Consider the following 26,158-nt stretch of genomic DNA (forward strand, 5'->3'; position numbering starts at 1 on the left):
GTTGTAATATCTTGTATTTAACTGACATAGAAAATGCAAGATTTAAGTGATACAGTGGTAAATTTAATTGTAGTGACCTATTATAAAAGTTCTCATTAAAAGTGATCATTACAGCCATACAGCAAAACACCAGAACTGTGTAAGGTTGGAATATGAGTCACAGCTGTTCTAGGCATACATGGGAATCTGAAATCGTTAGGAATGCACAGACCATGCAGTTATGTAATGCTTATTAGAAACATGTGATAAGTTTGTCTGTGATGGTGCAACAGATTTTAACACTGGTGCCAGTTCTGGGAAGGAAAAAAGCACATGAAGAACTGTTACTTGGAGCAGTACCTTGCTCAGGATGAACTGTTGGAGTTCCCTCCCCATGATGAGCTGCCAAGTCAACGCCCTCGTGTGTAATACCCTCTCCTCCTTATGCCATCTATTGTGTAATGAGAGGCTGCTCATTAAACTGTGTCCTGAAGTTCATAGACAATTAATTCAGTGATTTTCTGTTAAAATGTTTGTATTTAGAAGATCTTAATGTTTTCACAGTGTGGATTTCCCTGAAGTGTGATGCCACTGAGAAATGTGTGGATGTTTTCCTCAGTACACTTGTATTTATATTTGGAAGTGCTGTGCTTGCTTAGTTCCTCTAGCCTCTCTGACAAAATGTAATGCATGCAGCAGAGGAAATAGGGCTAAAATATACTCAAGTTATAAGTCTCTTAAATTCCATAAGCTTTTCAGTTAAAAATCCAAGCAAACAGATCTGATCTGTTTTTCAGCAGTGAAAACGTGTGTCTATCTCAACCCTGCACTTAAAAGTTTATGGGAGGGGAAGTCACAGGATGAAATACAGGTTTCCAAAATAAGATGTAAGTGTGGTTTGACATAAGGATTCCTCATAAGCCATAAACATTGTATCCTGTGTATGTGTATGAAAATTCCATCAGTTTAACCTACAGTCTTATTGAAAGCAGGGGTCTGATGCCAATTTTTCTCTCTCCACAGCGATTGCCGAGACAAATTGAAGAGCGGAATGAAAAATTAAAGAAAGAAATGTTAGGTAAGTAGCATGTGCATATAACTTGCACAGTAACCTTCACAGTCTATTAGAAAAATAAAAATGCATGAGCAGAATCTCTTGAGTAAAATTTAAAGGTAAATCTTAAAAGTACTTGCTCTGTGTTAAACAAAGCTGCTGATTTTCTTGCCGTTCTCTATTGCTTGGTTTCACCTGCCGTAAGTTCCAGCCAAATAATTCTGCCATAGAGGAAAAAGCTCTTAGTTAACTTTAAAGAAAGAATATGCAAAACATTCTAAAAAAATTTAATATTGATGCATTTAAAAGCAGGGGAAAATGGTTTGAAACAGACCAGCTGCTCTTCCATTTCTCTCTGCAAGTTATCCTTCAAAGGAAACATTTCCATGAAAGGGCTTTCACTAAACCTTTACATAAAAGAAGTCAACCAGCTGTAATAACTGAGCAGGTTTGATCTTGTGTCTGAAAAAAAAGACTTGGTTCTTTTGTAGCACTTCTAACCCATAGACCTCCAAGTCTTCATGTTTACCTTAGTTTATATAGTATTTCAGTTCTGTTTGTGTGGAGGCTGAATTAGACCTCCCGAGTGTTACAAACAGGCATCTGGTCTTGCTAGGAGTGGAATTAGATTTCCTCACTGCATAGCTCACTGCTTGACTTTTTACAATTCCATACCAAAGAATACTGTTGACTCTACTTGTTTGTAGAAAAGATAATGTATTAATATAACTCATTTTAATGTATGTGCCCCATCATCACTTTGTATAGTCTTGATTGGGTGATATTCTTAACTGGATTGTTGTATTTCAGAAGGATAACTACTTAAATAAGATGCCCAAGCAAGACTGGTTTCCATGTGTACTACTAAGTATAAAGCACTTCCCTGCGTCACTCACAGTGTTACAGTTAAACTAGCAGTTTTGGGAGGAACCTCCTGCCCATAAATGACTGCTGTCAAACTTGTCTGCCATATCCTAGTTAATAGGGTTTGCTAATTCTTACAGGTTCAGACACTACTTAAGCCGATCTGACAATCTGGTGCTTTTTAAAATTAGTTTTTATTTGTATATAAACTTTTCATTTTTACTATTAAGAAAATACTCACAAAAGAGCAAGGACGAATGGCAGGGTAAGATAAAGAGAAACTCAGCTATACCTAATCTGGGTCAGAAATAGCTTTTAACAGTTATCTGTTCATTCACTCTAGGTGTGACAAGTAGTAGGTTAAATGCTATTTTAAGATGAGTAGGTTTTGAAAGTCTGGGATGGGAAAGGGAAAGACTGTTTTGCTGTTCTGCAGAGAATCACATTAAATAAACTCAGACTGTCTTGCATCCTGATACACCAATTCTTAACATATTTGGGAAGAAGAGACTGTTTCAAGGGCTTATGCTACAGCTGATATTTTTCTTATTTGTTTACTTGCTGTGTAGGGAGTCTGATTTGCTCTTGCTTTGTACTTGTTTTGACCTAGTAGAGTTTCAGTGAGGCTTTATAAAGCTTTACATCATCAAATTCTGTTTCCACTATTGTACTTAGAACAATAAATAAAGGTTAAGTGTGATAGTGCTATAAATAAATTACAAATCCAGAAAATCTCTAGAATAACCATGCTCATTTGTAGGACATGGGATGTGTTCCAATACAAAGTAATATGAAAACAATTCCTGATCTTTTTTTGAACACTCCCATTTGTTCCATTGTTACTGATGTCTAAAGGGCCTCACTAATCACAAGGGACTATACCAAAACAATAAATCCAGCTTTTATAAACTGCCTTTACAAACCTACTTCTATACTGCTAATTTTTGCCAAGATTTCAGACTAGATGTGATCTTTTTAAAAAGGGTGAATCCATTGGCAGTTCAGATTTGAGAACTGAACTGTTCTTTTAGGAACCAGTCAGGCTGTATATATTGGGATTCTCAAGAGAGAATCCCTTCTCGGTGATGTTACACACAAGGAGACATGATGTTTACTGATATAAACAGCCAGAAAAAACAGACTAGGAGTGGGAGTAGGACAGCACATAACTCCATGTTCATCCACAACCTTTGCATGTGACAGGATTCATACAAATTGTCACATATATTGTTAGAATTATCTGGTGTCAGTTGGGCAGGTGGTATTTTATTCTTAGCACTGCTTGTGCTTACTAGGGTCACGCAAATTGAAGATTTTTTTCTATAATACATTATCTTAGTAGAACACTTGAAATTAAGCTAGTCATATGGGCATTACCCAGGCTCAATTTTTTAAGTGTTTATAAAATTCCTCATATCTTGTTGAGTAGAGAGATGGCAATGGTGTCATGGATCTGATGCTGGAAGCCTGGAAAGGAAATAATTCCCAAGGTTTACAAAGTGCTGCTGTTCTGTCTGAGGTCAAGAAAAAGCTGTTACAGTTGAGGGGACTTGGATGAGAGTTCTGGAAGGAGTGAAGGAAGACAAACATAATACAGTGTGGCAGTTGAATAATTTTTGTTGTACTATGTATTTGTTTTAACCTTTTTCAACTTTTCTTTTTCAATAACTTTGTGAATGCTGTTTACCAGCCAAGTACTGTGTCAGACAATTGTCTGTGATGATGTGTGAGGAGATTGTCTGACTACTGGTTAAACAGTGCCAGGTGTGCAAGGATTCATTCTTGCCTTCTCATAGGGAGTCAGCTTAGGTGTCTGGGTTGTACCCCAGATTTTCGGTTCCAGGACAGCAAGTCAAATGCATCCTAATAGTTCCAGGCTAGGCCTGGTCCAGGACTACTGATGCTAGACCTAAATGAATCACCAAGAGAATCTTCAGAAAGAGTGTCACAGTTCATGCTTTGACTCCTTTTTGAAGTTTGGATATTGAATTAAATTCTTATTTTATTTAGTGAATCAGCCAGCAATGTTGTTTCTCTAGGCTTTTATTCCTTCAACTAAAATTAAGGCCTGGTTACCCAACTAACTAATGCTGTCATGAGAACTAGAGCTGTGTACAAACAAACCAAGATAAATGGAGTGCATCTTCCTCCTTCCCCAAGCAAGTTTCCTGTTTTCCAGTGCTACAGCTCATTACCACATAGTTTGTCAGAAGCTGAAACCACGTCTTAAGTGATTGTGTGTAAATAAATCAGAGTACACATTCTTGGCTGTTTTTTTTTTTAAAAACCTCACTATGAACTCGTGTGTGCAAGTGGCAGTGCATGTGATTGATGACATTGATGTCACTAGAAAAACCATGTTTTATTACTGAACCAAGTGCATTTCTGCTGTGTGTTCTGCAGGGGTCTAACTTCTACAGCTGACATCTCAGCTGGGTGCTGCCGCTTGCCACCCAAGTTTTGCTCAGGACAAACTAACCTCTGAGTTACACATTAAAGAAAGCTTAACTTACAGCACACTTTGAAAGTAGCTTTTAAATGCAGGTCTCTTCCCCTGCAGGGTTTCAGAATGTTGAATGTCCTCTGCCTCAGTGATTGCCCAGCACGTGAACATGTCCTGAGCATTCTCTGTGTTCTTTTTTATATTGTTCTTCTGGCCTCAAAGCCAAAGATTGCCAGCTATTGCACAACAAGCCAGTCTTGCTTAGAGAAACTACTATTATTGTGATAACTGGGAACAGCTCCTTTGGGGGAAAGGGTGTGAGATGAGAAGTTTGAAATAGTTTTAGCAAGGTTTAGCAGCTGGGGGGGGGCTGTGACAACAATACAGTTTTCTGTATGGCTACAGGGATGCCAAGTCTATAGGATACAAAAAATGGGATGGAATATATGCCAACCTGTGTAACCTATCTTAATCTAACTGAAAACTATTGGGATTTTCAGCATAAGTTATACACAAGTGCATTCCAGAAAATAGTGAAATGTACTTGATTATCAATGTGATGAATGGAAAGGCCTCCCAGAGCATATGACCAGGGCCTTTCTGCCAATAAGAGATTTTTCCAGCTACTTGAGATCAGCAAAGATACTTACTAGACTTTAGTGCCTAAAGAATTAGTTTAGGTTTGGGGGTTTTTGTTTGTTTGTTTTTTAAACTACAGGGTATGTTGTATTTGCAGCTAAGGTTCTAAACTCCAATACTGTCTATAGGGAGGTCACTTTAAATAGTTCAAACCAGAACTAATACACAGTTACTTTTGGTTCAGTACTTACCCAGTGTTTAGGGAAGGGAAAAGGATTTGCCCTTGCTCGTTTAATTGCTGAACAAATGTTGTTGTTCATACAGAAAGTTACAGAAAGATATGAGAACTCATCAGGAGATTTGTCTTTTATCCAAAAAAAATTCTTAGCACAAACAATTTTCAGCTTCCAAGCACCACATTAATACTAGAAACTATACTAGAATTCTTGCCAGAAGGACTGAACAGCAATTACTTTTTTGGCTGTTAAGTCTTAATGTAAATCATGAGAAATCTTTTCATGCATCTGCCTTTTGCAACAGGATGTTAAATTGCAGTTTAGGTGAGTAATGAATCGCAGACTTCTGAGCCCTAAAATGATTTTTACCATTTAGTTTTCCTGTTAACCTCTGAATATTGTTTTACTGAAGAAACTTAGCATACTGGAGTTCCAGGTGACAAGTAGACACAGACTCTCTAAAATATAAAGAACAAGATCTATGAAAATATGGTCTCAGAGAGGAGATGTGACCCTGCTTGGGGACAAGTGAGTGTTTGATTGCTGAGAACTTGCAGCTGAGTCACAGCTCCACATGCCTTTTTCCTTCCTTCAAGCACAGTCTCTGTTTTAAGAGAGCTTTTCTTTGGGGGGAAGGGGAGGTTGGGCTTAACTACAGATCTTAATTTAGGGTTGAAAGAAGAGTGGGGGAGGAGGAAATAGTGCTTTTCTACAATGGTGGGTTTATGTGCTCCAAGACAGCAGCAGCAGTGCTTTGGGCTTCAGTTCCCGGAAAAGACAAGGGTTTCTTCTGCTTCATTAACAATTTATTAAATGAGGCTGCACCAAGAGGCAGTGTGTGGATTTAAGTGATGGAACAGGAAGGTGACTCTATTGTTTTAATTATTCAATCACAGTGAGATGAAGAATGAAGTATTAAATACACCACATGGTCTTTAGCTTCTCCCACAGAGCTGCCCTGGCTGGAGGCAGTTGTTCTGTGTTTATGGGCTCTGGTATGACCGGAAAAGAGCCATCCTACCAATTCCAATTAGAAAAGACCTTTCACAGTTCCCTGGAACAGGCAGACTCGTCTGCCTGCTCCTGAGCCAGCTGCAGAGCCTGGGGAGCTTGTGAACTGTTTACAACTGACTCTAGCAATGCCAGACTATGCCAGGATTCTTCCACCAGTAGACAAAGACACTTTTGACCCCAAACCTGAAGCTAAACAATGACCAAATGTTTGTCTGGAAGTACAATAGCAACTGTTCATCCCAGTCATAGAGCTGCTATGAACAACTTTATAGATTTATAACCAAAAGGCTTTTATGATGCAGTAGAACATGATGAACTTAGTAGTTCAACAGGGTAGCTAATGCTAGCTGAGATACTTGCTGGATTGGCTTTGGCCAGATCACTTCACCACCTCCTCTGTTAATCTACACAGGGGGAAAAAAAAAAAACAAACAGAAAATTGGGGGGGAAAAAAAGTGCCTCACCAGCTAAGCTGCTTCTGTAATCTAAGATTGTCTTTCTTCCTATGTAAGACCACAAAATTTCCATGTTGACTCTCAAAGACCCATCTTGTTTTAAAATAATTAGACAAATCTCTGCAAGACACCCAGTTGTGAACCAGCACTTTGATGCAAAGTCTAATTACCAGGGCACGTTTAGGAGCAGCATAGCAATGTTGTTAGTTTCTTTATGCAGGACTGACTTGTTTCTTAAAATAAACTGTTGACATTTTTCCCCACCTATTGCTTATTTTTGTATTTTCTGTTAATATGATCAGAAAAGTTTCCCTTGCCCCAGTTTAGTTTTAGAAATGTGATTGAAAAAACAGCATATTTTGGTTTCTGGTGCTGGTGTTTAACCTGCTTTGAGCTGTTGCCAGATGAGGGGTGTGCTCCCACGGGGTGAGTTCAGATGGATACAATTGCTGTTCTGAGCACGGTCCCAGGCTGTAGTGTCACACAAGACAAATCCCTTCCTCTTTTTGTTCAACATAAACACTGTTTGTCTCTTGCTGTAAAGAATTTGCATAAGGATTTGCTCCTTATGTTTCTTTACTACTTGATCACTGCTGTGAAGTCGCTGCTTCAGGATGGCTTTGCAACAAAGCCTGAACTGCTGCATTGTAGAGAGGACACTTACTTACCAGCAGCAGTGCTGATTGCACTGCTGGGCAGAAGCAGGGCTTTCAAACAAAAGAGCTTGGGAAAAGCAAAGAAAATAAGTGACAAGCATTCATCTGACTTTGCACTTGTATCCTAATATGTTAGTTCAGAAATAGAAATCCAGGTCAAGATGACTAGAATAAGAGATATTTCTCATTACTTAAGCTGGCTTGCTGAAAGCAAACACATGCAAGGAGGAACAGGTGGCATTTGCACATTTTAGTTACATGATTGTGACTACCTCAGTTGCTCCGCTGGATTTCCTGTGTGCCAGCTATTGTCCCTTTCTCCCCAGCGTGTGCACGTGCAAAACGCCCAGCAAAACAAAATCCATTGCCAGGGGAATCTAGTAAAGGTAGAAGGCTTTTTGAAAAGTTGTGTTTAGCCTGTGGGTACAAACCTAGGGTAGGCTTCAACTTGTCCAAACTTCTCCCGTTTGTTCTCTGGGAAATTAGACTACAATCCTGCATTGAAGGCAAGAGGAAGATACTGTTTTTCTTGGAAAACTGACCATCTTCTGCCTTTGTCTTGTCATGCCAGGGGCTCAGCTTGTGTTTAGCCAACAATGAAGTTGTTACTTCTGCTTCTTGTTAAATACTATGCATTTTATCTATTCTAACATCTCTATATAGATACCATTTTCTAAAAGGATGTCCTTTTCTTGCCTTCTCCTTTTATAGGTGATAGCCAGATTCATTTTCTAGAGTCAGAAAGCATATATGATACATATTTATTGATGGAAGCCTCTAGATTTTATTAAATGTCATACCCTATGTGTATTTAAATAATAGCTGTTTAGAACTCTTTGCAGTGGTCAGTCAGTCCTGGAGAACTGTAGTTTTGAAAGTGAATTAATGATGTCATGTCACATGATATCATGCTGAGGTTTTTTGCAGGCAAAATGACTGCAGTTCTGTGCTTCAGGTGGAGCTGCTTGGTTTGCAGGTGCAAACAGTTGCAAGGATGAATTGGATTTTTTGTTAGGCTTTTTTTAATATCACTATACAGATTTAGAAAGGGATTTTTAATAATTACAAATGAGCAGTTTGGCTTTCATTGTGTTTTTCAGTACTCTCGGAAACTACAGGGTTATAATATTCTTGATTGCTTATAGAGCTATAGCTGCATCAAAAATGACCAGAACTGAAACCTCTAAGCACACAGCCATGTGTGTCTGCAGCCACTGGGCTTCCCTGGGGATGCCTGACCAACTTTCAGAAGCAGCATGGTGATCTGTTTCCAACCCCAAAGCTTGACAGTAACTACATGACAATTCAAATTTTTTAAATTTATGCTAAGAGCCTTAATATTCAACAAACTGCACAGATTTCCACAGCACTTACCTTAAATCAGTAGACAAATCAGTAGAGCTGGACTGCGTAGTTGGGCACAATTCAATGGAAGCTTTTCCTCTGCCTCACAGGCAATGTGTTCTGTCTCCTTTTCATTGCAGGCAAACTGAAGGATCTTGGCAATTTGGTTCTCCGCCCCTTTGGCCTGTCAACAGAAAATTTCCAGATAAAACAAGATTCATCAACTGGTTCATACTCCATCAATTTTGTTCAAAATCCAAACAACAACAGATAACATGAATTCAGTCTAGTTCTGCTGGCTTTCAGGCTTCCTGACCATGTGCTTGCACCTACCAAGAAAAGGATTCAGCAAACATTCTTCACACTCCCCAGGTGAAGATTAGACTCAAGCACATTTATTTCCCTGCCTGTGAAATTATTTACAATGTGGATGTGAAGCAAGTCATTTGACTTCTCTTAGTGATAACTGTGTCCAGTGTGTGATTTTATTTTTTTTTTATTTTTTTATTTTTCTTCCCTTGTGGTGTTTGGCTTACCCAACAGTCAGGCTCATTATTTTGGCCCATTCAGTGCTGGCAACAAAATTCTAGAGAGGAATTCAGTTGAATCAAAGTGCTCAAGCACCTGTAGCCAAGAACAAAGCCTAATGATGTCTTGGGGAATTAATGAATCTAGCAGAAGAACTTCTCCACACACTCAGCAGGTAGATCTGACTGACATGCATGGAAGCAAGCCAACTTCTTCTGTGGAATAATTTTTCTTTGTAATAAAGGCTTGGTATTTCTGTTGGTTTGGTTTGTGAACTTTTTGCCTTACTTGAGTCCTTCCCATGGTGGTATTGTTGTTAAAAGTGCCACCCACAAATAACATACTTACAGGACATTCATTTGAAGCATTTGATTGTTTTGTCTTGCTTATAGCAAGATCAGGAAATTAACCTCGAGCCACCCTTACACCACAGCTTGTTTACTTGTTATTTTTTCTGAAGGCCACAAGGAAGCTTTATGCCTATATATATACACTTTGTAATGGTACCATAAAATTAGTTAAATTTGCTTGTCTGAGATGTATTCATATTACAGACATCCCCTACTGGCAAACAAATAAGTGATGTTAAAGTTGATCACAGAAGATCTTCATAGAAGACTTTGAAATATCTATATATACAGGGGCTGTTGAAGCAGGTCATTCATTTTGGAGGGGTGTCTTTTGTAATTACTACTTACTGGTTTTTCTATCAATGCTGGAATGTTTACATTGGAGGCAGATTTTTCAGTTGTCTGTATGCAGATTTCAGTACATTATTTAATTTAATCATTAGTGGTGTCTGTCTGTCAGCTATTGGTTGTTATCTGGAATTTATTTCAGAGAGGCTCTGTGTGTGTGTACTTAAGGACTGAAATTACAGAGCTCCAGTCTTTACACTAATAAGCCTGAAAGGAATAGTCTCTCAAGCTACAGTCTTCTTGGTGCTTTATTTTCATGTTGGTCTCTGCAGTTGTGAAGGGTTTTTTTGATTGTTGTCTAACTCTGTCCTGCTGCATTTTTAGTTTTGTCTTCATGGTTACCTGTTTGTTGATAAACTATCTCAAGCCTGCAGTGAGTGTTTATTGGGTCTATAGGAATTAAATGTCATTGTCAAGAGAAGAGCCCTAATTCACAGTTAGGCCTGTGCAACCTTTAACATCTGCTGCATAATTAAAATGTCACTTCAGTAAATAAAAGCAAACAGCCTCTAGGATTTCCACATGCTCAAACTGTAACTGTGCCATGCTTTACTGGAGTAAAGTTTCTAATGTACAAGGCTGAATTTCCTTTACTGATAAAGGCTGGGCAAAGGGGTGGGTGTGGGGCTGGGAGGTTTGGAAGAGAGATTTTTGGGCAGAGGGCTGAGCTCACCCTGGCACTGGGGGGAGCTGGGAATGTTCTGGAACTGTGCTGCTCACACCCAAGAGGCTGCGTGGGTCCAATCAAATCATTAGCTGCAAAAATCACTCTGCTATCTGAACTGAGCTCTTCAGATTCAGGGGAGGCTTTCTGGGTTGGGCAGTGCTGGGACTAGTATAAATGCTAATAATCTTTCTTGAAACCTGGAAGGTTACAGAGAAGCAGTGTCCAAGCTGCTTCAGAGAAGCCCTGGGTAGAAGCAGTGCTGGGCAGAAGCTCCTAAGCTTGGCTTGTGCCCACACTGAGGCACTCAGGGACATCTGAATCACACTTCCCTAGAGGTCCTCACTCAGCACGGGAGGGGCAGAGGTGTCAGTCCTTGCTGTTGCAGGCTCCATGCTGGAGCAGTGGAACCAAGTGCCAGGCCCTGAAAGCAGTACCATCCATCTGCAGCCACAGCCAGGCAGTCCTCTGACTCTGGAGTTGGGGTAGCTAACTTTCTACAGGGGCTGAAGGGGGGGGAAAGAGATCAGCTGGGCTTTTGTCTCATTTCCCAGCAGGAGTCCTGCATTCCCGAATGTGAAGCAGATTAGGTCTGTGCCCTCGGTTTCACCCAACTGCAACATAAATGCACATCCTTAGGGCAGGCATAAATGGAACCACTTTGAAGCTACTCTGGATACTTTAATTTTTCTGTGTATCTTTGTTATGGCCAATGAATTTACACGTGTGCATATCTGTTATTTACCATTGTATGGCTATTGTGCAAAGTTGCAAGCAGTGGTTTTTACCAACCTGCTGCTTGTCTTACAGATTAGGTCAGTGACAGATTTTCTTCCTTCCGTTCTGTTCCGGCTTCACATCTTTAAAGGGCCAGAGGGCTGCAAATATGCCTTCCTGGATGGAGGCTGGTTAACTTATTCTGGACAACAAAAGCACAACAAAACTTTTGAAATTACTACCTGCTGTGCAAGCGTAGCACCAAGTGAAGTGTGCAGCTTCCCTCCTGGATGCCTAATGTGTACCTGTAATTTTAAAATGAAAGGAAGAACACAAGAAGCTGAAGGTTTTCAGCTAATTTGCTTTCCATGCTTGTGTTTGTAATTTCATTGTATTGTGTGAAAGAGGGGGGCTAGTGTCGCAGGAAACTGGGCACACCATTACTGAGGACTCAAATGTATAGGCCATACCTACTCAAAGCTAAACCAGAAACCTCTGAAATGTGTTATCTGCCATTACAGCAAGTTATTCTCTTATAACCTTCTCTAGGTACAACTCCAATTGTCTGAAAGAAGTCCTTTTGCATTGTCCAAATCCTGAACAATTGCATTTGTTTTGTTTTTTATTTTTAAAGGATATTTTTTTGTATCTAAACTAGTCATCCCAGCCACCACCAGAAGGATAATTGGCCACAATTCCACTGCAGTGTCAGGGTGTTTTGAGTCACACATGTTGGGCTTACAACCTTTAACAGGAAAAAAAATGAGTTATGAAACATAGTATTTTAAATACAAGTAAACCAACAAGTTCCTTGCTAATTTGTTCCAGTAATTACCCTTATTGTAACAAGCTTATGCCTTTTTTTCACTCTGAGTTGTCTGTCCTCAGCTCCCAGCCTTTGTTCCTTCTTACTCTGCCTGCCAAATGGAAAACCTTTTAGTACCTGGCGTTTTCTCCCTGAAAACATTTGCAGAGTAATGAAGGGGCCTGTTGGTTGTCTCCATAAGCTGAAGAGACAGGGCTGCTTTATATCTCTCCCTGCAAAGAACTTTCCCCAGGATTTCTGTATTCATGTCTCAGACCTTCTATTTTTTCACATCAGAACTGACACTGAAATTTATCTCCATTCTGCTCTAGACAGAAGGCATGACAGTCTTACTCACTTCTTCCTTGTTTATATCCTTAAAAGACTGACTTAACCCTTTTGGCAACAGATGTGCCAAGTATTAGACCTCACCTCAGCCTTTTCTGGAATAGCTGAGATACAGACTCCCATTTCCTGAAGCTGTGGATGAAATGTTGATGCAGATAAAGGCTAAATTCAGTCCCACTTTGCTTGGCAGGCCTGCCTTGCTGAGCAGTATATATTGTTCTGTGTTTTCCCACCATGCTGTTGCTTATCATCCTCAGGAGTGACTTCTGATTTCCTTCTCATTCACTGATCAACTAGTACATGGTGTAGCAGTGTTTGGAGCAGAATCTCACAGGAAACACCCCTGACTGAAGGACAGTGGCAAACTGAGATCTGCAGTGAGACCATCTTGCTCCTTGTGTGCATTATGAATTGTAGTTCTCTGTGAATGTTGCCTCTACCGTAGAGGCCATGCCAGGTGATGCCTCTTAATAATTAGACCTACTAAGCCTGGTTGAATGACAAGGTCTATTTTTGGTGGATTTTAATTGCATATTTGCCTTTAATTCTTTATTAATGGGTTTCTTACACTGTTACCAGATTCCTATCCCTGATGTGAGATTAACCACCCTGTATTTACCTGGGTTGTCCTCTTTGCCTTCTGTTGCTCCACTGACCTGTCTCTGCATCCAGTACTGGCTGAGCCAGTTGGCCATTTCAGGTTAAATATCTGGGCTTATTTTCAGTCCTGTTTCTGCTCTGCATTGGTGCTAACAGAATGGGAAACACATCACCCTGCTTGTTTTAAATTAAGAAATACCCAACACCAGTATTTTCTGGTCAGTAACAGACCCCCACCACATTGTGAGCACTGCCTTTGTTCCTAATAGATTAACATTTATTATTGTATCATCCTTATCTTTGTTAGTCATGCCTTTTTAAGCTTCCATTATCAAGACTGTATTCTCTTACATCAAGTTTGTAGCAACTACCTATTTTGTCTTCCCATATACATTGCTTTTATTTATTAATTGCTGCTTTCATATCACTGTTGAAGATCCTAGCCATATAGCCAAAAATTACCTCATTTTGTAATTTCAAACATATTTTACATTTCTTTTGTGTAGAGTATTAGAAATGTACTTTTTTGTTGTTTCTTAACAAGTTTACAGTATTTTTCCGTCTACTTTTAGGTTTTTTTAACTCAGGGATAGAAATGGAAAAAACTTTCATAAGTGGGTAGATAAGCATAATTTTGTGGGTAAATCCAGACTCTGTTGGTCTGTAACCACCATCCTCCAGGACATAACATGGCTCAAAGTAACACATACAGGATGTCCTATTAGAAAACCCTCAAGAAACAACTTTAAGCAGCTCATCTGTTTTCCGGTGGATCCATTAATCCTGTTTCCTGAGCTTCATCATCACACTCACTGATACGTTCTCAGTAGCCTTTTTAGTCCACAGTATTTAAAATTGCTGCTGCTTCTTCCTCTACTTAGTCTAGCCTTCCTGAAGAGGCAATACCCAGTAATTGCCAGTCAGTCAGTTAAGTCATTCCACTACATTACTAGATTCTAAAGCTTATATAAATGTTTTTTCTCAGTTGTGAGGCTGTGCAAATGCTCTTATTGTAAGAATGAGGAACTAGAATCCTCCATGTGCTCTCTGATAAGTCAGTACAAGTTATTTACAACAGTAAATTTCATATCAGTTTTGTTACCTCTATCTCTTCATGCATGATGGAAGTGGGATACCCAGGAGAGCCATCTTCACCCTCCACTTCTCTGCCACCACTTAAGTCAGCTCCACCTCCTGAATCAAACCTGGACACAGAGAAAGTTCAGAGTGGGTGTTTGGGTTAGCACAAAACCTACATTACTAAAAATCCACCAGCTGACCTGCCCCAGTAGGGTTTGCACGCAGGACTCACCCCTTCAAGATGACCTTCCCCACAAAGAGCCTTTCCATGCCATGAACCCAAGACATGCAGTGAAACAGATATTTCCAGCATCTGTCTTCATTTATTCAAGGGATTGGAAGAATCACTGAGTTCTAAACAACTTTACAGAGTCCCTGTAGTGTCCCATACTCAGTAATTCCATCTGTTCTCTTTCCTGTGGTTATCCCCAGCAGCAGATCCTGGCTGGGTCACTGTAACCCACCAGCTTGCATTTCTGCCCTTGCAGCACCACGCTCAGCAGTGCCCAACAAGCAGGGCTTCTGAAAGGGACATTTCACAAAGCTGTGAGGTGTGTACAGTGGTTCCTGGGAAGGCAGACACTCACCCCCTGAAAAAACCTTGTCTTACCATCTCAGCAAAGCACAGCTATCCACCCAGCTCCACAAACCTTGTCAAACCGTGTTTGTTTTACTTGACATCACCCTGCTGCAGCAGGTGGGATGCCCTGACAAGGTCTCACCCCCAAACACTCACCCTGCCACATCTTGCCACATACCCTGGCAAACAAATGCCACAGAGCATCATGACCAGGTTGGCAGAGGAACAAACCTCGGGCTGTTTCTGTTACCAGACAGTGCACACCCTTTTGGTTTTGGCTCTTGCTGCCCTTGGCATCATGCAAGGCCCTGTCCCCTCTTCCTACCACCACCTCACTCCTTCCCGCCTTTTTGGTTCCCCAATGAGGAAGTGTGCTGGATCTGTCCCTTTTCCCCACGTACATGGCACAGCTGTGCTGCTGACCCCCCCTGCGGGCTCCTGCCTCTCCTGGCTGAGGTGGGTCCCCCCGCTGTGGCCACCAGCCCACACAGGTGAACACTGACTGCTGTCCTACCACTACCACCATCCCGGGGCAGCAGGTCCCAGCTTGCCTCTTGCTGCTCCTCCCCTTCTCCCAGCTCTCCCGTAGGACCAGCACCTCCACTAGCAAACAAGCCCAGCTCCATCAACCAACCAACTACCACTTTAGCCCACCGGTGACAGACCACTTGTGACCAGGGGACGTTGGCTGCTGCCCTCAGCAGCAGCTGCCTGCCCTGAGCTGCCACTACCCAGTGCCCAGCTCTGCCACAGGACAGCCCAACCCCCTGCAAATTAGAAGTAATCAGCAAGGTCCATCAATTTCCCCTGGGAAAAAAAATAAAATCAGTTCCACAAGATGAGCTCATCTTGCACAGAACCCTCAAAGGGCATAAAACATCAGAACCCCAACCCACAGGGGCTCTGCCAACCCCACCCCCAGGAGTGTTGTGCTTCTGAGAAAGGCTGCTTGGAAGAGAGCAGATTTTTCCAGCTAATCCTGGATTCTGACTGACAGAGTGCCAAGGCCTGGCCTTCAGAGGAGCTGAACACCTGTAGTTCCCTCAGCCTCAACCAAAGATTTGGAAGATTTAAAAGAAAACCAAACAAAAAGAAGCAGCTCCTCATTCACATCCTAAGATCTGTCTCTCAAAACACCAGCCCTGAGTGAGGCCGCAGGACTGACATATCCCATGCCCAGGACTCCCTATAGGCACAGCACTGCCAGTCCCCTCCCACCCAGCTATTAAGCATGGACCTTAAATCTCTCTCAGCTCATTGCACTGGAATGTTTAGGATTTGATAAAGCACAAAGCTTTACAGCTGAATCCTTCCTTCCTTGATTAGCACATTTCAGCACAAAACTTCCTTGAGATCTACCTACCTTTGATTAGCACAGGCAGCGTCAGAGAGAAAGGAGAAGCTGCTGGTCACCAGTTGCTAGGCTTTAATTAGCTGTGTTATTCCCAAGGGATTATTGCAACAGCCAAGCTCTGTTGCCGGCTGCTGCAGCCAAGAACCAATTATATCAAAGTGCCACCTCTTTTTAACAGTAGGTAAAGATGTGCAGGGGCACATTTAATGGGCAGCATTAATACATTGCTCATTCACAAGCTTTCCCTGTTTGGAAGAATCCCAGCATTTTCTTGTTCAGCAATCCAATTTTTTTTAAAACCTGTGCAGCCTCCCACTCAAAAGGATGTAATTGCTGGGGAGGATCTTTCATCAGCAGAGGCTCTGGCTCACCCATTTGTCTGCTGAGGCTCCGTAAATTGTCAGACTCTTGGCTGCTGTGGCATTAAGCCAGAATCATCACGGCCTACCCTGACAAAGCAAAGTCCTTTATGTATTAAAGGTCCTAAAACAACTTAAAACTAAAATAAAACACATTTTTCTCATCTGTGGGTTCAGTGGTAATCTCCCCAGTTGGAAACCTCACCATCTGCAGCCTGGAGTCCCCAGACCTGCCCGTTTCTCATCTGCCAGTTCTCAAGATGATTAACAGAGCCAGTATTCCCTAGGTGGTCACAGCAGAAGCAGGTTTGCCTTCCCTAGTTCCACTGAGCCTGAAGCTCTGGCCCTGGCTCCCAGCACTGCCAGCACCACAGCCATCAGCTCCTTGCAGTGACTGGCTGGGTGCTGGTCTCTGGGTGCAGGAGTGCAGGTCCCTTGTGGCTGCTGACCAAGAACCTGCCCCTCCACCAGCCACAGACAGTGAGACATGAAGCACACAGACATTAGTCATGCCCATTTCTCTGGGATAAACACACAATTTTGGGCAGGTTTTTTCTGTGCAGTTTTTAACTCTGGCACGTGAACTGGAGCTCATCCCTGGCACAGCCACCAGCAGGGTGGTACAGGAGGCAGTCCTGAGCAACACCCTCCCTGCAGCCTGACGCACCAGTGAAGTGGGGCATCAGCAAGAGGGGGGAAATGGTATTACTAGTCTAGGTGGTTGCTGCAGGAATAGCTTCCTAAATGTATTCCTGGAGTGGTGCTGGCAAGTGCCAAGCAATAAACTGGGTCCCTGGAGAGGCAGCAGGGCCATAGGCTCTGCTGGCCTAATTGCGTTTGAGCACAGATTCTCACCAGTGCATCTTTCTTTATCTCAGTGAAGACAGACACATTTCCTTTAGCTCATTTGGCTGTGGCACACCATCATGGGACACTTTTCCACCTGAGGAAGGAAGAATTGCAGTATTGGAAACTTTGGGAAAAGAGGAGGCTGGAAGCTGATGAATTTACTGCCTGTGGCTGCAGCCTCTGACCTGCTCTTGAGGCAACAGTTCTCTCTGTGCGTCTGTGCACTTTTGTATCCCTGCTCCAAACTCAGATACAGCCAAGGCCATAGTACTTGCAGCTAGCAGCACGTTTTCTAAGCCAAGATGCAACTGATGGCTTCTGATATGATTTTGCAGCATTAATCAAAAGGTGTATGAAGTACAGCTACGCCAGCCCGTTCTCACAGCTCATCGGCGATGTTGCCTTTTTAAAGGCAAACAGAGCAAACTGAGTAAATCACAAAAGGATTATCCATATCCATCTGAACAGTATTATTAGTATTTCTGGGATCTTACATGTAGGTCAGTCCAGTATTCATCTTTTTACATTCCGAAGCCCCCAGCCCCTTCTCTGATGCACAGAGTGCTTCAACATGTGAATGAGCCCTCCAGCAGGCACAGCCTCAGTTTAATATTTAATGACCAAGACAACCACATTTGGAAATTCCAGTCCCTAAGCTGTTAAAACACAGAGCAGTTGGCTGAGAATCCAGATTTCAAAATTAGAACTACCCCTCCTGGGCTTTGAATATTTACCCCGAATTCAGAACATCCAAAAACGCCTGCAGGGGTGTCTGGCCTGCCCAGCGTGGAGCACCCACGGCTTGTGCTCCAAACCCAGCAGGGGAGTAAAAACAAAGACCACAGAAGCACTCAAGGGAAAAGCAGGAGCAGAACCATAAAAGCAGGCTACAGAACTCGAATAAAAACCGGCTGCCAGCACCGTAGGAACCAGCAAACAAGGAGAACCTTTTCCTACTGCCACCCAGCAGGAGCTGGAGCTCGCTGCCTTTGGAAAGCCCAGCCCCCACTGGCCCTCCCTGCACGAAGGGGGAGAACGGCAAATCCACCTACGATGATTTGAGCACGGGCAAGTGAGAAAGAGAGAAAACAGGGCGGCCGTGAGTGGCGGCTGCTCCCGAGGCCACCAGCGCAGGGGCCGCTGCCGAGAGCCCTGCTGGTAGCGAGCGGCAGCCCGAGCCAGCTTTGCCTTCCCCCGAGCAGGGCTGAGCTGCTCCGCCGCACGGCCCGGGCTCCCGGCGGCGCTGCGGGCGCTCCTCGCAACGCACAACCGCGCCTCACAGAATTATTCCAGCCTGGTGGCATTCCCAGCTTCCCCGGCAGTGCAAAAGCAGGAGAAGCACCTCACCGTGCAAAGCTCAGCAGTCCCTGGCACTCCCGGCTGCCTTGGAGGACGCTGTCAGCTGGGGAGATCAGCCCAGGGAGCGCCAAGGCAATGCCAGAGTATCCCTGGCGGGACTTCCTCCACCACAGGTGAGGCTTCAGGCAGGTGTCTGCTTGCACCCTCATGCTGTGCTCCTCACCACATAACGCTTCCAAATAATGTGCCACTTTCTGAATTTACTACATCATCTCTCTGTTACTAATCGGCTCGATTTCCTTAAGAAATCTGCTCATTGGTCTCACCCTAAAATAAATCTTCTTGCTCTGTACCAATTCCTCACATTTTAGCTGGCAAGCTATTACAAACCTCCTGCGCCAGGAGCTGCACTGAGCAGCTGCTCTGTGCACTTTTGCCCTCATTAAGTATCACCCTTTTGATGCCTCAGGGCAGCAGTAAACACTATTACTGAGTGGCATTGTGTAGGGCTGGCTTCATCGCTGAAGGTTGGGTTACTTTTATACTTTTGTCACCGAACCACTGGAGTGAAGATTAATCAATGGAGTAATTGCAGAACTCTGAAATCTGTCTGGCTAACCTCTCTTCTGGGCTTCACAGTCACGCAGCAAATCCAGCAGACTCCCACAGTGAGACGCTACCAACACAATGTAACAAAGGAAAAGCCATTAGTGAGCAATTACATTTCAGCAGGATTTCCCCTCTCCACCACAGCCTAATGAGGATAACCAATTCAAGAGGAATTGCTGCAAGGATGAATGAATAATGAGAGAAAGAGGATGGGAGTTCCTGTAATCCGGACAGCATAAGAAACAACCACGTGAAGGAAAAAAACATATGCTGGAGCTCTGCTCCAAGCAGCAGACAGATGTGGACGTTCACTCAGTTACAGGAGACACCAACTGGTTTCAAAAGCATCATCAGTCCCAGGGCCAAGACAAGATCCACTACAAACAGTGTACATGTACATGATAACCTCACTCCAGAAGTCAGTTCCATTTTGGGGAAAGACTTCTGACCATAGACAACAGGTCTCTGCAACAAAACACCTTAATTACAATAGTTAGTACCTCTGTATAACCCACTAGTTCCTGGCAGTGTGTGCCATAAAAAAATTAATGCTTCCTAGAATTCAAGTTTACCTGAGCAGCTTAGTTTTTAACACAGGAACTCAACTAAATAGGATCTTTTCTTTACAGTAGTAAAAGTGCAAGTGGAAAAAAAAAATCTATGTAAATGCTACTTTCTATTAATGAAAGAGTGCAAGTCTGCAGATTCTGCCATTTGAAAAAAATATTTGCTCTCCTTTGACAGCAGGGCTGGAGATGGAGAGCCCCAGGACAGGAGGAAGCTGTTACAGCACAACTTGTTCCCCCTCCTACAGGGCACCATGGCAAGATAATGCAAATCAGTACAAGGCATTTTGTCACTGAATGGAGAAATATCCAGTTACACTTACCTGCGATGGACAGACTTGTCTGAAACTGTTAGTATTGGAAGTAAAAACCAGCCAAAGAAAAGAAAAACCAGGCAGAGTGCAGGTATCAAGCAGCCCAGCACTTTTTCTGTTTTAGAGCTGCTTTGTGCCTTGCTCTGCTGCGACAGCACAGAGCCAGTCTGCTGCAGGGGGCTGGCTGTGCCCACCAGAGCTGGGGAGCCCAGAGCTCACTGTGTCCAGCAGAGCTGGGGAGCCCTGGGCTCACCCCCAGCTCTGCAACTCGCTTGGCACTCACCAACTACGCTGGAATCCTGCCTGCCAAGGGCACAACCTCTTCCCATAACATCCACTTTCCCCCTTTAACCAGCACTTGATGGGTCTCAGCTGTTGCCATGAACCAGAGCCATCAGGGCTTCTTTCTATCAGTCTCCACAACATACACAGAATCTCTTCTTAATTACACAAGAAAGAAAACCAGGTTTTTCCCTGTCGCTTGGGAGAAGCATCCAGCTGGTTGAGCAGGACTTGGTAACTTTCAGCCACTGCAGTGAAAGGTAAGGAGGCTTGTCCAGGTGATAGACTTCCAGCAGTGGACTAGTAACCTCAGTTTAATCTTTTGTTTAATTCAGAAAAAAAGAAAAAAAAGTAAATATAAATCAAAGGCTTTTGGGTCAAAACATTATTCAACATTATTTCCCTTTAAAAGAGCACTGAAAAAAATCAAGGCTTTATTTGAATAAATGTTACACAACATTCTTTATCATTTACTTCTCAGCAAACCTTAAAGGGTGAATCATATTTTCCTCATTCAAGTCTACAAAATGAAAGAGGCATAGTGACCATTCAATATACAGACAAGAAGGTAGCACGGAGCAAAGCTTAAATATTAAGCAACTAAAGCAAAAAAGTGAAAAGCAATACATTACTGTAATTCTCTATCATTAGAATATCCCTGACAATTTCATTTCAAAATGAAAATCTGGTTTCAAACAAAATGGCTGCAATACTTTCTGTGAAAACAAACACAAATACAGTTAGCTACCTTGTCTATTTTTATGCTATTTCCTTATATACCCATATTCTCCAATGCAGAGACCTGCATCTCTCTTAAGTGTATTTCTTGTATTTCAGCTGCTGTGCACACGTGCTCATGAAGGTGAGGAAATAAGAGCACTGGTTAAGAGTCAGATGTCACACAGGCAGGCACTACTGGCTTCTACTTACAGCATCAATCAGTTTTCAATCCAATGTGCAATAACCCTGCTATTACAGTCTTGGGCCTTTTTCCTGAGCAGAAACTGTTACGAGCCATGTTGTTTGGCGGCTTCTATCTTTGTTTGGTTTTTGTTGGGGGTTTTTTTTGAGCATGTGTGAGGATAAAAATGTAATTGATTAGGCCAAGACCCTCACTCATTGTCAATACAACTGGGGTTTGGTCTCTGGAGGTGAAAGGCTAGCACATACATGACCTCCTTTCCTCAAATTCAATGTCTTAAGTTTTTCGAAGTTGTAGTTAAATCTCAGGCCACAAACAGGACCAGACTGCTGATCCTCTTCAACCAGTGAAAAGGAAAAGCATTGTAGAAGAAACATTAATCTCAACAAATATTTGTAGGTTTTCATGAAAAATTGTCCTATTTGAACCTACTGTACTGCATTATACAGCTGTATTTTAAGAAGGAGGCAGCAAGTCTTCAATTTCTGGCTTTACTTATAAAGACTTTATCTCTAAAAAACAGAAACTGTATCACCATGAAGCATGAACTGCCTCAGCATGTGCTGTGTGGCTGATACACCCATTCTGGATTTGGATGCCTGGCCCAGCCTCTCACTCCCCCCTCTCCAATTGTTTAACAAGTATAAACCTGCTGCCAATATCAAAGCCAAATGATAGAGTTGTCTTAACTTCAAATTCTATGTGATTAATTCAGGCTCTATACACGAAGGCTGTGAAACTGCCTCTCAGAAAGGAATCTCTGTTTTTAAATGATCAAGACAAGGACACTCTATTTTCTCCAACCAAATCAGGATATTATTAGTAAGGAGGAAAAGAGTTTACTACAAGTCTTGCGCTTCTTTGAAAAAAACAACAAAAAAAAACAACAAAAAAAAACTTTTAGTAGATTATGTGCACAGTTTCATTTCTTCAAAACAAATATTTTCCCAGGTTATAGAATAAATCCCCTGCTAAGAACTTTGTAAGAAACGATACTGCTGAGAAAGTGTGCACACAATGTCAAAACATCAGTGACAAATAAATTAATATTTAGTAACTCAACATTTCAGCAGTGTGTCCAGCATTCACAAGCTCCACTGAAATAAATCTTACCAAACACCTTTGGGGGAGGGGAATAAAATGGATAAAACCCACTGGGTTTCTTTTTTTGATGTACAGCTATTCAAAGAAGTCAATGCAACTCAGATCAACAACCATCAGAAACACTTCTGAAACCTTTGCTCTACTAGTTACCTATCTGAAAAAAATTTTTGTCAAAAGGAAAAATTAACCCATGATTTGAAATAGAAATGCCATTACATTTAATCACTCTCCATTCACAAATCCCATCTTGTTATAGTATGATAAGCAAAATGCTTCTCTCTGCTTTGCAGCCCTTCTTAATGTCATTCCACAATCCTCAATTCCCTAAGTGTTACAATAGCATAAATAAAATGCAACCATATTCACACAGAAGGAGCTTTCCCTTCATACAGAGATACATGGAGTTTGTGGTCACTGTCCTTTCCATCACCTCTATGGGAAATATTGGTCTCGTATAGCAGGACTGTTCATATTTTACAATACAATTGGTTTTGGACATGCTTTTGATCACAGATCACAGCTCTGCTAACACCTGCACTAAATACTAACTAAGCCTCATAGAATGGAAAATTGCAATGCTAAAGTTAAGAATTAAAATAAAAGTTCAAAAGTTACAGTCAACTTCCCAGGCAATTGGCTCCATCACTGGCACCTATCAAAACATACAAACATGACTGTCACATTACAAAAAAACCCAGTTATTTGCAGTGATTCTTCATACCAATAATTCAAGTGGTTCCTTGCATGTAAGTGTCATATAGTCTTCAATAGTTTCATGCGTCATTTATTGCAAAAAAGTTTTATAAAATATTTCCTAACATCTTTTTAAATTTTAAAGAAAATGTATATTAGGTACAGATGTCCTAACAGGGTGCAAGGGGGACCTTTAACATATTTACCCCCTTTCCCTCCAAAAAAATGTTTTCTACTTGGTGAAGATATCAGAGGAAAAATAGGACAATTCAGTCTCAGAATTCTTTCAGTCCTGATGAGCTGGTGCTCTTCGTGGCAGTGTAGTGAGGTTCCATAAAAACAGCAGTTGACTAGTGTCTCTGAGCTGAAAAGGGGAGAGAAAGGGAAAATGGTTAAATGTCTTCCAGTACATATTGCAAAAGTAGGTAAGAAAATCTGAGGTGGCCAGAAAAGTCACCAGTTCACCTGCTTTGTGCACTGTGTGCAGAAGACAAAAAAAAATTTACATTATCACAAGACATACACAAGTGAACAAAGTCCTCAGTTGCCTGGATTTTCAAGAGAAGCTACCGTACCAATCTGTTATATCTCACCCCATTTCAGCAACCAGAGAGAATTTCAGTGTTTAAAGACAAATAGATAGATAATGAAGGAGGGAGACTGAGATACAAAATCTACTTGATGATGTGTAGTTCACAATACAAAGCTAAGTCTGACACTGCCATGCCATTCCAAATGCAAGACGTGAGTGTGCATGGGAGCATTGAGGTATAAAGCTGCTAATTGTGCTTCTATTCCATCTTGCCTTACGTTTTCTCATTAGCTCCAAAGAACTGGAACAAAATTATGATAAAGTAGATAGAAGAAGTCCAGTTAATAACCACAGCATGAGACCTCCACCAGCCAGCAGCCACTTAGGGTAGTGCAGAATCAGAGCTGTCTGCACTGATCTGCCTCCTGCACAGTGTGAAAGAAACATTGTTCTGGAACAGCCTGAGTTGGAGGAGACCTCTGGAGATCATCTGCTCCATCCCCTTTGCTAAAAAACAAAATAAGAGAACAAAAAACCCAACATTCTGTCAGGACCAGCCGAGTCTTGTTGGTTCCTTTTACCATTCTGTTGAGCTTTCAGCTGTTAGTATTATTTGAGAGGTACGTATACATTTTTCAGTGGTGACAACAGCACTGTGGATAACACAACCAAATTTTAAAGAAGAGACTTGTGGTATGAACAGGAAAATCCTGAAGTTCTTTCTGAACTGACAACTCTTCTGAATAATATCCAAGACAAATATATAAATATACATATATATATATAAGTAGGAGAGAGGAATGTGTGAAAACAGTCTTACCACGACAGGAGGCAAGGAAGACAAAGGGGGTAGCTATGGGGATAACTATGGAGTTTCTCAATTGCTCGGTTGCTCTCTGTGCCACCACAGGACAACATCAACCACAGAAAAACAATTCATTCTGTATTCTATACGGTGCAGTAGAATTAAAATAGGAAAGAAATTTTGGGAAAGTTGAAACGGAAGAAATTAAGACTAATTACAAAATTTAACAGACCCAGGCAAAGATGAGCTGCTCTCTGCTGACAGCAGACAAGCAAGATTCTCATTTGGGTATGATACTCACAACTGATACATAATTCAATCTAGTTTAGCATGAGATGCTAAATAAAGATGGATGAGATTAACCTGCAGAGCCTCTACAAAGGGACGAATGCTAGACAAAGTTCCACTGTACTCAATAGTACTTACTGTTGGTGCAGGTAACTAAACACCACAGTATTCCAGGCTGCAAAACAACCAACATTGGGTATTAAAGCATACAACTAACAATACATTCTCCAAAATAAGATTAACATTATATTAAATCAGCACCATGTATGCATGAAGTCTTGCAAAGAGAAGCTTTTATAGTAAGTCAGAAAACCAAACTCTACTCAGAAATATCAAGGATCCCATAAAAGGTTGGATGACAGTTTAGCCAGTATGTCCAAACACCTGTACTTCCAAATTCAAGCCTCAGTGACATTATTACTACCCAGCAAACTTACGTGATCTACAAAGGAATAAAGACAAGAACTTAATCAGTTATCTGAGCTTGCACACAGCTACTATGAGGCTTAAGGAAATGTCCCGTTCACTTTATGAGCAGTGCTCCCTCATTCTAAGGGCAGACAGTTCTACCTCTCACACCCCATCTACCAACTTCACAATCAATGCCATTGCAGTGATTTTCAGAATCAATATTGGGCAAAGCTTGCTCAGTACAAACCTGGCACTTGTGTTCCTGCCCAAGTCAGTCCCTACAGCTCTCTTTTTCTCAACTTTTACTGTTGAGATTCCAGAAAACCCTTAGAGGGCACCAGGGGCTTCACTTCTCCCACTGACATTCACACACCATCACTAGTGACTTCAGAAACTTTACAAGTCTTATAGTCTTTGTTTTATCAGCAGCAAAACCAAAACCAATGCATATCAAATATCTAAAACCAAACCCAATGCAATGATACAGTATTGTATCAAAATTTTTAACATTAATAAAGTAAAAATAATAACTTCCTCACATAAATCAAGCTATCTTTACAGCAACTCTATGTTCTCCTCACTGACCTACCTCCTCTCCACATCAAAAAAAGATAGAAGAGACATGCCTACATCCATGACAGATGCAAGCAGTATATATGTATTTGGGCTAGAGTTTCCAATAGTGTTCAGTATCTGCTTGTCTTTAAGCATGTGCTTTAAAATTCCTCATGTACTTAGGTACTCACTGAAAGCTAAGCCTGCTTAAGTGGTAACCCTCAGATCAGGGCTCTGGGGGGGGGGAAGATCCAAGATGCCACCTTCTTTAAAAAGACTAAATTGTTACTAAAGTATTTCCTGATTTTACTTGTATACATCTCAAAGGCAGGAAGCTGTGGCTACAATCACAAGCAGCAGATGAACTGCCCACAAGTTAGATTGTATGAACATGTGATCCTCATAGCAAAAATGTTTGCAAAGACAAAAAGCTTTATTTTTAATTGCCTTTTTTTTTGCCTTTATATTATACTTGTGAAGTTATTTAATCTGATCATGTAACACAAACTTCAAGAATAAAACTTACAGAGAACCTTAGTGTGGATCTTTTCAATAAAATAATAGAGCAATCC

General features: G+C 41.7%; 2 protein-coding genes across 5 annotated transcripts in view; one reads left to right on the top strand and one right to left on the bottom strand.

Moving 5' to 3' along the window:
• Positions 1-9,416, top strand: part of TTC1 (tetratricopeptide repeat domain 1) — a 31,581-nt gene extending 22,165 nt beyond the window's left edge. For all 3 annotated transcript variants that reach the window (XM_051631508.1, XM_051631510.1, XM_051631509.1), the window contains exons 7-8: positions 1,003-1,057; positions 8,765-9,416. In XM_051631508.1, coding sequence (XP_051487468.1) covers positions 1,003-1,057; positions 8,765-8,898 — 189 coding nt within the window. In that variant the 3' untranslated portion in view covers positions 8,899-9,416. The remainder of the gene's footprint in view (positions 1-1,002; positions 1,058-8,764) is intronic.
• Positions 9,417-14,119: 4,703 nt separating this feature from the next.
• Positions 14,120-26,158, bottom strand: part of PWWP2A (PWWP domain containing 2A) — a 36,774-nt gene continuing 24,735 nt past the window's right edge. The window contains exon 3 of one of the 2 annotated variants that reach the window (XM_051631501.1): positions 14,120-14,189. In XM_051631501.1, the coding sequence (XP_051487461.1) occupies positions 14,161-14,189 (29 nt within the window). In that variant the 3' untranslated portion in view covers positions 14,120-14,160. Of the gene's footprint in view, positions 14,190-20,693; positions 23,360-26,158 lie in introns of those variants that run through there. The other variant, XM_051631502.1, reaches the window with a different exon arrangement.

This window comes from Apus apus, chromosome 13 (genome assembly GCF_020740795.1).
Source record: "Apus apus isolate bApuApu2 chromosome 13, bApuApu2.pri.cur, whole genome shotgun sequence".
In the NCBI taxonomy this organism is placed as follows: Eukaryota; Metazoa; Chordata; class Aves; order Apodiformes; family Apodidae; genus Apus; species Apus apus.